A 13,036-nucleotide genomic window follows, 5' to 3' on the forward strand; every position below is an offset into this window, starting at 1 on the left:
GAGACAAAGGTTGTAGCCTTCGGTAGGCATAGAAACCATCCAGGTGATTTGGAGTCAGCTATTCTCTCTCAGCCCTACAATAGGAAGTTTTAAACAAAACGCTACTAGCCTGCACTGCAGTTGCGTGATAGAACATAATCAATAACCTTTGATGAAGAATTTCAACTTGCAGTGATTTGGTTTGTGATTATATATATATGTAGTCTTTGACTTATGACCACAATTGAGCCCAAAATTTCTGTTGTTAAGTGAGAAATTTTTAAGTGAGTTTTGCTCCATGAAATGGCCTGTCTTGCCTTGGTTTTTAAGTGAATCACTGCAGTTGGTAAGTTGGCAACCTGATTGTTTAATTGAATCTGGCTTCTCCATTGACGTTGCTTGTCAAAAGGTCGCAAAAGGGCATCACATGACCTTGGGATGCAGCAACAGTCATAAATATGAACCAGCTGCCAAGGATCAGAATTTTGATCACGTGATGTACCTGTGGAAAATGGGCATGTCCCTTTTTTCAGCACTGTTGTAACTTTGAATGACCACTAAATGAACTGTTGTAAGTTGAGGAGTATCTGTATATGTAATCCTCAAATTACAATGGTTCATTTAGTAACTGTTCAGCAATACAACACCACTGAAAAAAGGGACTTATAACAGTTTTTGACACAACCATTGCATTGTCTCTGTGATCACATGATCAAAATACAGATGGCTAGCCATTGACTCATTTTTATGATGGTTGCAGTGTCCCGGGGTCATGTGATCCCCTTTTGCGACCTTCTGACAAGCAAAGTCAACAGGGAGGCCAGATTCACTAAACAACCATTCTACTGACTTAACTGCAGTGATTCACTTAACAACGGTGGCACTTAGCAACAAAAATGTTGGACCCAACTGTGGTCGTAAGCCAAGGACTACCTGTATAGTTGCAGTGGTTTTCTAACCAGAAACCAGAATAGATAACCAGAAACAAAGTAGAATGATGTAAAAGTAAAAGGGATACAACCCAACACTGTACAAGCAGACTTCCATGAAGAATTTCTCTCTTCCTTTCCCACATCTGAAGGCCCTTTTAAATCTGCTCTGGAAGACAGGAGAATCCCTTGGAGCAAATTCTGAAAGGTGCCCAGAGAATTATGGGAGAAATGGATATTTCCCATTCTACTCTCCAAGAAAAATGGGTTCCGCAAATAAAAGCATATCATGGATTACATATCTGTTATAAAGATTTTATTTAATTAATTAAATATATTATAGCCAAAATAACTGTGAGCTAAAAATAGAGCATAAGCTTATACAATCAGAACATCTAAAATAAATCATGAAGTGTTCCTATAATCTGGACATCCCTTAAATTCTTCATACTGATTGAAAAAAATGTCTTTAGAAGTCAGTAAAACATCTGACTAAATTGGTAAACACAGAGGTCAGGTTCACCTTGTGTTTGATTAGACACATAATTAGACAAAGCCATTTACAGAAGCTTATGTCTGCCAAAAGGTTGGCTATTTGCCAACCTGCTTCTGAATTGAACCAGAGGTTGTGGTTTGTCTGGTTAGCTGTCAGCTGCTGGACATTCCATTAAAGTCCATTCCCTGATGACTTGACAGATTAATGAAGATGCTGACCTTGGTAATCTGGTAGACTTGTGTTGCTAGAGTGAACAACTCTCTGGGTTTGCTGCCAACTACTGGAAGTCTTGGATATTTGGAAGGCCTGCCTAGATGTTACTGACAGCCATATGGTCAGCAAAAGTCCAGGAGTTGTGGCCTTCTGAGGTTCTAAATCCTTTGATCTTGGATGGACTCGATTTAATCCATAAATACATTTTATGCTGCAAATCTCCATAGGATAATCTTTTTTTGGTTCCTCCACATCAGTGTTGCCTCCTGGCAACTGCCTGGAAAAGTCCCTGAAGTTTTCTTGGTGAGATATCAGAAGAGGTTTACCATTGCCTTCTTCTGAGGGCTGAGAGAGAGTATGTAATTGGCCCAAAGTCACCCAGATGGATCCATGTCCAAAACGTCCCAATTTCTAGCCTGATACCTTAACCATTACATCAACCTGGTTCTCTTACAAGGCCACTAAGACAGATTTAAACATGCTAGACAAGTATTAGGCTCTGATCTTCCATCTATGCTTAATGTTAAAGCTGAGACTTAAAAGTATACTGTAAGAAGTTTTTCATCGTTGTTTGTAAACTTCATCGAACTGGGATACCAAACTGATGGCAAAGCTGCTGCTCTGCTCCTTGATTGCCATCACATGATTCTGAGAGACAGAGACAACCTAAGGTAGTTTACTGCCTGAGGGAATTCAAAGATGGCCGTTTCTCCAACTCTCATTTCATTTCTAAAAGATAGAACTGACTTTCTTTGCACAGGGAGTTTCACCAAATGATTTTGGCAAAGATAGTTCTATTATCCAACACCTATGATCCCACTTTCCAACATCTGCTGTTTGATAAAAACAGTTCACTCTCCTAGAACAATGTAGAATAGGATGTGTTAATATAGACACTTCTAAGGTGTTTTGATGGTTCTAAATCACTATGATGTCATCATGCATTAATGAGGCAAAGTCTGCTTACATGTCTGGGTAAGCTCTTCTTTTTTGAAAACAAATCTATACCTATGCTAAAATAGTTTAAAACCTGATGGCCCTTTATTTCATTCTTTTGTCTACAAAGATAGGAAAAGTTTGGTTTCAATGGAGTTTAAGACTTAATGCCCTTTCTTTTGGGGGTTTCATGAAAATCTACTAATGGGAAAAGCTTTTGCTCAAGTCAAGATGAAAGCTGTTTTTGACATTCCTAAAGGATAAATTTATAGTCTTGAGCTGTCAGCCCTGGTATCCATCCTGTTCTTTGTCCAAATATACACTGAATACTTCAGCAAGCTTCAGAAATAATTGCTTCAAGGATATAGCATGAGCTCACCAGCTCAAAGATATTCTGAATCCTTTCTCCTGCCAACTGTGAATTAAAGTGAGTGTTTTAAAAGATGGTGGAGATAGATAGGTCTTTCCATGGATATTAGCCAAAATGTTACATGAAACTTTCACATTCAGGAGCAGTTAGCTATTCAGTACCAGTTGTTGGGATGCAACAGCAGCAGTAGAGGAGAGCAATGGATCTCTAGTCTGTCCTGTAGACTTTCAGAAGATCTTCCTTGTGAATTTTCTGGATGTTTCAGTTAGAACCCTGATCAAATTCATGAGTCTTGTATACTGATAATTCTTTGTCAGAAACACTTTATATCCTAGGACCCAAAGCTTGGGCTATGAGCTAGTTGCCAAATTGTCAGAATAATTGATACCATTCTTATTTCCAGATATTACTGACATTTCTTTGACATGGGGATAGAGATGCAAAACTCTAGGGATATAGTACTCCCTCACTGGGCCTAACAAATGACATTCTGTTCCATTCTTGATGCTTTTATCTCCTATTAGACTCTTGATCTCTTCTTTTTCTTTCTTTCTGAATTTAGTTTTCTCAGCTCCACTTCATACTGCCAAATCAAAAAACCCTTTTAGATTTCAATTCCAGTTCTAAAAAGTTGTTCAGGATGGCACGCTCCTCCTCATTATCTCTGAATAGTGCTAAAAATACAGAAGGATAATTTTCAAATATGGAAGAAAATGCTGAGCCTGGAGGCCATTCAAAATTTAAGTAAATATAAAGTAGCCTTTCCAAAGCCTGGGATAGATTTCATTTCATATAATCCCACTTGTTCACAGAGTTAATCTATTTTGTTTGTGGAATTACAGGAACTGAAATCTAACATGGCATAAATAAATAAATAAATAAATAAATTCAAGGTTAGTTTTGGGAACAGAAGTTTTTATCTTAACATAGGACACATATTCACCATTTTAAAATATATCTATGTAAAGCAAGATTCTTACCATGAACTTCCAGATCAAAAGAACAGCTATCAACTTTATCCTTATATGTTACTTCACATCTATAATTTCCGGCATAATTGTCCTTAGCTTTGATTATTTGCATCTCAAATGTATATATCTGAAAGCCAAAGGTATAATACAATTATTCATATAAAATCTCAAGAATAATTGGAAACTAAGCAAACTTACTTATGAGCATCTTGTATTTTGGCATAATGAAATGGATTGAATTTTTTACTTCTTTTTCACATTTCTTAGTTCTGTTATTTTGCCATACTACTTCTGCTAATAATTGATTTCCAAAACCCCATCTTGACCTCCTTCTGACCATCCAGAACATGACAATTTGGGGTCTTCCAAACTGCATTGTAATTATTTTGACTTCAAATCTGTTATACCTTTTCCTTTTGATCACAGAATTCCCCATTTCCCAACAATTTTATGAGCTCACAGTTTGCCTGGAACTTATGTCCTATGGATTGAGCCTAAGACAATCCATTACTGTGTAATCACAAGAATCACTTTGAACAATAAATCCCATATCATCTTTCTATTTTTCCAAGCATGTCATTTTAGATAAATGCTCCCACCCACCACCATTAAATTATTTTCTTTACAGGTATGTTTATTGTGGTGCTAACATTTGCCGAGTAGTAGTAAGTAGTAGTAGTAGTAGTAGTAGTAGTAAATGACAATTTGGTTCAAAATTTAAATGATATATTTTTAAAGTGAATATATTTGGAATGGTATATTTTGAAAAAGGTCATCTTTCTATATATACCTTGGTTTGTCGCTCAAATGTTTCTTTTAACTGAAGATGCTTTCCAACTTTGCTTGCCAAGTCCATCCATTTTCCTTTAAACCACTTAACAGTGGGTTTCCGAAGAAGATCCTGAGCTTCTACTTTCGCTGTGAATGTGATATTTTGCCCTGAAAACAAGCAAGGCAACCAACATAAATCAAAATAGAATTATTCAATAGGGAATATCTGACACATGTAAATGAGATTTAAATACCAAATTCTAAAGCTGGAAAGACTGAAAGGCACACAATGGAAATTTGCAGAAAAGGCAAAATTGGCTTGTTTAATTAGGGAATAACAAATTCCCTAACAATAAAAATCTTAGACAATAACATTTGTCATGACGGAAACCCCTTATGGACTTTTTGCCATAGCTGGAAAAAAACATAAACCTGTTCTTTATGAGATTGATGATTAGAAAGGGCAGAATATGGAATGAAGGGAGCTCCTCTATAACTACATATAGGGAGAATAAAATATAAATGCATTTGCTATAAAGAAAATCATAAGACACTTCTTTATATCTCTTTTTTCTTCTTCTCTTTTTTTCTTTTTTTCCTTGTTTATTCATTGTTTGTCAAGATTGAACTACTTTGCTTCTTTCAAATCTTCTTTCAAATATTTGTCAACTTGCCAATGAACTGGGGGAGGGAAATGGGGAAATAGAATGTGGAGAATATATGCAGATTGTAAGAGCATGGAAGCCATTAAGGTCACCATTGCAGGTGCCTGAGAAAGAGATGGATTGTTACCATAACAAAAGAACATCTCATAATTGGACAATGTGATCATCCAGGGGAGGAGAAAGTATTGTTTAACTGAGCTGATTTTGTTTCTTCAGTATCAAAATGGTGTATCCAATAAAGTTTTACTTTGGGAATTCAATTCTCTTGAGAGTGTTTCCTTGTTGTGGATTCACTAATTGGACAGTTAACATCTCTTCTTTTTCTTTAAATTTTTATTGTTTTTACTTTGTTAAAAAGCACCCCTTTTTAATAATGAAATAAGAGACTGGCATACCAAATTATTTATTTCATTATTTTTATATAAATAATTAATTCAACCGAAGGAAACCAAACGATGTTTTTAAACTATGGATGATTTGTTTCATGAGCAACGGGGGTGGGTGGGTGGGTGGGTGAGGAGAAATAATATCCAGCCCCTATCTAAGGAACAGGGAATGGAAGTAGGGAAATATTCACTTGTATACTTTCAACCTTGTGTTTACTTCCAATAACTGGGATGATGGAGGAGGACACTTGAAGCTTCTTGAAAGCAGCATATTCTTTTAAAGAGTTGGTGAGGCTGCTGTAACACTTCTTAAGTTTTCTTTAGGATTTCACTTATTGTTTTCTCCTGATCCAGAAGTAGTAGAAGAAGCCCCAGTACAACACTGAAGTGCCACAATTAGGCAAACTGGATGATTGCTATGCCTCTATGACACAAACAGCCCACTTGGTTACATATAAAGCTTACTGAAAATGAAAGGATATGGAAAGAAGAAAAAGCATCAAAGGAAAAGTACAGGTAGATAGTCCAGATATATAAAAAAGTAATTGGCTAAAAGAAAATGATCAGCAAGTAAGATTAACTTGATTAGGGACCAATGTAAAGTTCTTCCCTTAAAAAAAACACCACATGCCCTAATATAGGATGGGATAACTGTGCTGTGTAAAATGGCTTAGAGAAAGAAGTAAGAGATTACAAATTGAACATGGACTAACAGAGATGCTTGTCTCTTTTCTAGAGAGACTAGCAAGGAATACAATTTAAGGCTGGATCATCAGCAAATTCTGGACACCAGACTTTAAGGATTGAGAAAAAATGGTATAGGTTCAGAGAAGGACAATGAAAACAATCAAAGGATTAAAAGATGAATCCTACAAAAAGAGATTTAAAGTGATGGTAAATTTAGCCTTGAGAAAATATGCCTGAGAGGAAACATGATAGTCCTCTTACAATGCTGGAAAGGATGTCACCCTGAGGAAGATCAAGACATGTTCTTCTCATTCTGGGTGTAGGACATGGAAGAATAGCTTCAATTCATGGAAAAAAAGATTCCGATTCAATGTTGTGGTTGGGCGACCTAAGTATATGATTGTATGAGTGCATTACATCCACATTCACTGACTAGAGGTCCGTGAGCAATGCTAATTCATAATCACAATGAGCTTTATCATGAACCATATCATCAGTGGTGGCATTCAAATTATTTTACTACCGGTTCTGTGGGCATGGCATAGCTTGGTGGGTATGGCTTGGTGGGCGTGGCAGGGGGAGGATACTGTAAAATCCCCATTCCCGCCCCATCCCACTAACCTGCTTTCCAGCTCCGTTCTCCTGTGCAGGGCAACAAAAGAAGACCCAGCCAATCAGCAGGGACTCGGGAGGCAGAGAATAGATGGGGACGGGGCCAGTCAGAAGTGGTATTCTGAACTATTCAAAATTTCTGCTACTGGTTCTCCAAACTACTCAGAATTTCTGCTGCCGCTACCTGTTGAATACCACCTCTGCATATCATGCATCTATATGCAACCTAATCCTATAAACATTTACAGAGAAGTAAGTCCTTTTTTGCCAGATAGATATGAATAGGGTTGCAGGTGTAATTGTTCTTTTTACACTTACCTACACTAATTGAGCCACCTTTTGGTTTTTCAACAAATAAAACAGATTTCTGTGAATCTTGTTTTTCTCCTTCTTCTCCTGCAGACCATACTAGTATAGAAAACAAGGGAAAATAGCCATTATCAGAATGAACCTATTAATTAAGCAATGCTTACCTAGGTTTCTGGGTTTTTTGGCATTAATATTACTTCTTAAAAATAGACATGTCCTTCCCATAACTCTCATAAGGTTACTGAAGTAAGAAAAGTGGCATACAGAGCACACACTTATGAATGGAGTAGAGTTTTATTATATACTAGTGATATGAGCTGTAACTGTCAGTTACAGTCTTTGCAGTAGTCTTTACCATTGGAATGGCTTCATTGTTTCAAGAATGAACACACAATACTTCATTGGGTTTCAAGTTTTAAGACACATAGCATGGTGATCCCATCTCAGTTCTAAGCTGCACCCAACTGTGGAATGAAAGTGGGGTCTTGGGAATACCCAAGTAGGTAGCTAAGCGAAATTCTATCTATTGAGCTAAAAGAAGTGGTGATGGTAGTGCTGAATGATGCCCAGGTCCCTATTAGTTAACTATACAATATTGGGCAACAGTAAATAAGTCTTTTAATTTCTAATCCTTGGCCTTGCCTAAGAAAAAAAAATATTAAGGTTTTTTTTGCATAATAAAATCCTCCATATCAATTGCTGCAAGAATTATCCTGCTGGTGAAAGCTCTCTTCCATCCTTTCAGTAGAAGATACATTTAATGTAATTTTTTGCATGCATAGACATATGTTTGATATGTACAAGATATAAATCTCTGGACTAGAGTCTAGATAGATGTATCTACTGGAATCTAATGAAGAATATAGTGCTATAGAAAGTTTCATGTTAATGTACAGTGGAACCTCAGATTGCGACCGTAATCCATTCCAGGACTACGGTCGCAACCCAATTTGGTTGTGACTGGAAGCACGACTGACTACGCATGCGTGGACACACAAAAAATGGTGCAGAAGGGGAAATCAGCATAGAAAGGGAATCTTTCTGCTCCGATTTTGTTAACCACCCAATTTTTGAATCATGACCTGATTCAAAAATCGAGTGGATTTTTTGGTCGCCACCCGATTTGGTCGCGAACAGAAGTGTTCGTGACCCGAGGTTGCACTGTATACCTTATGGTCATAGTTTTATGGTCTTCTGGCCAACTTTGTGGGGTTGTGAATATCAAAGTCTGAGTCATCTTATGAGGAAAAAGAGAATAACTTGGAATAGCCATTTCAATGAAAAAAAAATCTGCAGAGGAATTTCAAGAACCAGCAGAGAAATCCCTTTACTCTATACTTATCGTACTGCAACAGATTGTCTTTCCAACATTTGCCTCCCTATATAGATCATGGACAATGAATGTTGATGGCTGCATCTAGAGTGATGGCTAGATGGATGAATGTACCAAACCTTATCATATTTCTATCTGTATCATATGCATGGTATGCTACACTATATGGCAAAAACTTCATATGCACTTTTTATTGCCAAGTGTTGCTACTAAATCTTTATCCATCAGCAACCAGGCTGCTCTATGTGTGCTTCTCTGCGAAAGAACTCATCTTTAGAGATAAATTCCTTCTTTTAGCTATATACTTCAGTAATTATATAATTCTTAGTCCGCAGTTTAATCCTGGGGGAAGAAAAATAATACATCAAAATAGCTGGAATACATAACTTCTGTGTGGAATATAATGCATTTGATAACCAATTTAAAAGAATAATGCATTTTGCTAAACAAATCAATAAGAAATAGCTCCCCAATTATGAAATATTTTAAAAAGATTTTGTTTTAATAATTCCACTGTAAAAATGAGTTACAGTGATAGTTGGTAGTTGATAGTTTACTTTATTGTCATTGCCCCTTGTACAACGAAATTAGTGGTATATGAATAAAGGTCAATATTTAGTTTTTCTAAATCCATTTCTTATATCCCAGCTAATTTGAAACACCACTGTGCACTAATGTACTCCAAAGCTTCATATGATTGGAGGCTTCTAGCTTCACTCCAGGAACAAAGGAGAACCCTCGATCATAAGAAGCTATGCTTGCACATTAGGACTTCAGGAACCTTTGAAGCAGGCTTTTTATCTAGATCTGTAAAAAAAAAAAGAATAAAAAGTTTTAATGAGCATAAATCACTTTGCAACTGAAAAAGGAAGCTACAAAAAAAAAACACCTGTTAATAGGTAATGAAAATTGGAATGTTTTGAGTTTTGCCTTCTTTCTTTTCAGATTTAGTGTATCTCACCTGAATCCTTCCTCTCTCCAGGTTTATTTGTACCATCTGAAAAGTAAGCATAAACTGGATGATATCAACATTCAAAAGTTATTATCTTGATTGCTAAATTGACTATGTAGAATTGTGGGCCCTTCGTATTTTTTTAAAAAAGGAAGAAAATTATAGGTTGTAATGAATTGTTTAAAAGGAGAGTGGGAGGTACATCGTTTTGTTGAAGCTGAGCAGGTGGGGTCTTTAACCAGTACCTGGTATGATAATGGGTTGAGCAATCCTACCTGTTGAAAAGATTTCTATTGGTGGTGGTATTAATATTTACTATAAGTTTGTTATGGCCACTCACTCCAAAATGCTTTGGATGCCTATGGTAGAGCCTCAAGTAGAGTCTCAACAGAGCAGAAGGAATGAAGACAGAGAAAAGCATCATCTATTTTGTTTTCTTCTTAAATTTAAAGTATGGTCACTTCAATATGCACATTTTCTTCTAATTCCAGGGGCATAAAAGTATGAGGATTTCTTAATTTCCTCTCCAACTAATTTCAGAGAATGTTCCCATAATTGGGAACTGATTGCATTTTGTGTGACATAGTTGTCAACCTCATGATGTTAAAATGATGACATAGCATTCATGACATCATCACACCAATAGTGCAATTATTCATGTCATATTATTTGACACAAGCATGCATCTTGCATTATGTGTGATGATACCATGAGACCTGAGTGGTTATTCACCCCACTTCTTGCTTCTACCCTGGATGCTTATGGCTACAATAATCTGATTTTTCATCTGATCCAGCAGAACCATTTATATTCTCGTTAATCAACCTAGTCAACATACCTTGCTTATGCTTGAGTTTTATCATGATAAGGAAATTATGTATAAATATAACAAATAAATAATTGTTAGGCTATTTTTAAAAATCTTCCTTAGGTATTTTGAAATACATTTCCTCATAAAAGATAGCAGATTTTTAAAATATAGTCTTTCAAAGTCTCTTTTTGGGAAATTCTAGTGAAATCAACTGTGGGGGGGGGTGTTCAAAAATATGTGAATTGATTTATTTTAGATGAAATTATCCCAGAAGAACTAAATCTTAATAGGTCTTCATATTTTATCCTAATATCGTAGTGGTGTAGTGGTTACAATGCAGTACTGCAGTCTAACTCACTGCTCACTGCCAGGAGTTGAATTCTGAATGGCTCAAGGTTGACTCACTCTTCCAGCCTTCTGAGGTTGATAAAATGAGGACCCAGATTGTTGGGGGCAATATGCTGACTCTGTAAACTGCTTAGAGAGGGCTATAGGTCTAAGTGCTATTGCTGTCATATAACATTACATGGAATAGTTCTTCTAACCTGTTCCTGAAGAATCCTCTTCATCTGTAAAAAGAAATACATAACAGGTAAAATGGAGAATTGTGACAAGAAAAAGCAACAATGTAGTTTAGTAAAAGTGGAGGAAAACAAGAAACCTGTAATAGAAGGAAGGGAAAACCATGATAACTGGGGGAACTGGCAATGACAAAGGTAAACTTGTGGAGAAAGCTTTATGGGAGCGAGCAATGGTCAACTTTAATGCTGCACGCAAAAACAAAAATGGGATAGATGATGTGTAATCCATTATTAAAACATGGGTTTGAATGGGAGCTTTCAAAATGGCTGTGTTTGTTAGACACAAAATACAAAAACTGAGTGGGAAAATGGAATACAAAAAAGTTACAATGAAAATTAAGGTCAACCATACATCTGACCTGAAGAAGATGTTGTTTCAGTGACGTTTCCGTCTGCAAGTAAAATGTGTACCACAAATATATTTAACACCATGATCTTTTGGGTTTTTTTTTAAGAGGTAAAAATAATATAATCAAGAATAAAAAAGAACAAAAATTGCTGAAATCAAACGATTATTTTTCTTCATTCACATTAAGATTACCTATGTAAAAATAATATAAATGTCATGCCTGTTATTTCTGTCAAAATTAAGACACAGGGTTGGGTTTGCATAACATGTTACACTAAACTAAAAGGGGTTGGGAAAATCAAAGTTTGAATGAATGGAAAGGAGGAGAGGAAAGGATAATATATTCAGCCTGTTGTGGAAATGTAGCAATTGTTTTAGCATATTATGGCAAAAAGGCCATCATGTTTATTCATAGTATGGGTTTATGTTTTTGGACATAGTATGTTACATTGACTCAGATATTGTACTTCCCTCACCTATACTGTACAATGTCCAGTATAGTATGTAAACCCAGCCTTCTAGAATGTTGTATGCATGCCTATTAAGTTTAAAAGGCTTTTCTTCCGAGTAGAAGATTGCATTTTGACAGAACATTAATTCAGTGTTCTGTTCCTTTCAAAGGAAGAATTAAGCATTAAGATTACTCATCATAAGTTAATGGGCCCTAAAACTGAAATCAATTAAAAGCAATAATGAGGACTTCATCCAATAATAATTACTTCTACAACGATATTAAGAAACATTATTGTTACACTATTAAAAAACAGACTAGGGGTGACATGATGGCAGCGATCCAATATCTAAGGAATGCCACAAAGAATGGGGGCGGGGGGTCAACCTATTTTCTAAAGCACCTGAAGGCCGGACAAGAAGCAATGGATGGAAACTAATCAAGGAGAGAAGCAATCTAGAACTAAGGAGAAATTTCCTGACAGTTAGAACCAATAATCAGTGAAATGACTCAGGTCCAGAAATTGTGGGTGCTCCAATACTGGAGGTTTTTAAAAAGATTGGACTATAGCCACCTGGGAATATCTACGTGTTTGTGTGTGTTTGTTAAAAAAAGTAAATATGGCACCCACAAACATGTGATTGAAGTCCTGCTCTTTTTAAAAATTGTGTTGCACTGAGACTAAAAGAGGCTGGCTTCAAACACATGGTCAGAGCTGCTATTTTGATGTTTCATGCATCATGTTTCATGATCCCCTTTAAGTGTCCACTCTCAGGCAGAAATAAACAAAATATTTGTTCCTCCCAATGTTTCAAAATTGTTCTTTTCAGCTCTCAAATGTTGCTTCTCATTACTAAGGAAGGAAACCTGAAGCACATCTTAGCTGAGGAACAGGCCCAGAAAATAGCCTTGGTACTGATATTAACCAACTGCCTTTCAATCAAAAGCATGAAAAAAGAAAGCAAGATGAAGACAGCTAATATGTCTGAAATCATCACTTTCAATACAGAGCTGAAAATTGAGAAATCTAATTGTCGGATTTCTTAGTATTGACATTTGTTAGAAATAACAGGAAAAAGAGAGAGAGAAAAATGTTGATACAATCGAAACCCAGTCAATCAAGGATGCTACCGTATAGCTACAATATTTTGCAGGACTGGTTACTATTTTGTTGAGAGATCTGAGAAACTGGACAATCTGAATCCAAACTATTACTGTGGCTCAGACATTATTCT

The 13,036-nt window shown here is 36.2% G+C and overlaps 1 protein-coding gene across 28 annotated transcripts in view; it reads right to left on the minus strand.

The window, feature by feature from the left end:
* The window catches only part of MYBPC1 (myosin binding protein C1), a 95,610-nt gene that overhangs the window by 55,409 nt on the left and 27,165 nt on the right, over nt 1-13,036 (minus strand). For 7 of the 28 annotated variants that reach the window (XM_087934923.1, XM_087934919.1, XM_087934928.1 and 4 more), the window contains 6 exons: nt 11,361-11,393; nt 10,966-10,989; nt 9,619-9,654; nt 7,334-7,423; nt 4,685-4,833; nt 3,904-4,021 (listed from right to left, as the gene is read on the minus strand). In XM_087934923.1, the coding sequence (XP_087791049.1) occupies nt 3,904-4,021; nt 4,685-4,833; nt 7,334-7,423; nt 9,619-9,654; nt 10,966-10,989; nt 11,361-11,393 (450 nt within the window). The remainder of the gene's footprint in view (nt 1-3,903; nt 4,022-4,684; nt 4,834-7,333; nt 7,424-9,618; nt 9,655-10,965; nt 10,990-11,360; nt 11,394-13,036) is intronic. The other 21 variants (XM_087934936.1, XM_087934935.1, XM_087934942.1 and 18 more) reach the window with 5 other exon arrangements.

This window comes from Pseudonaja textilis, chromosome 5, assembly GCF_049901715.1.
Source record: "Pseudonaja textilis isolate UNSWEBS1 chromosome 5, rPseTex1.2, whole genome shotgun sequence".
Classification (NCBI taxonomy): domain Eukaryota; kingdom Metazoa; phylum Chordata; class Lepidosauria; order Squamata; family Elapidae; genus Pseudonaja; species Pseudonaja textilis.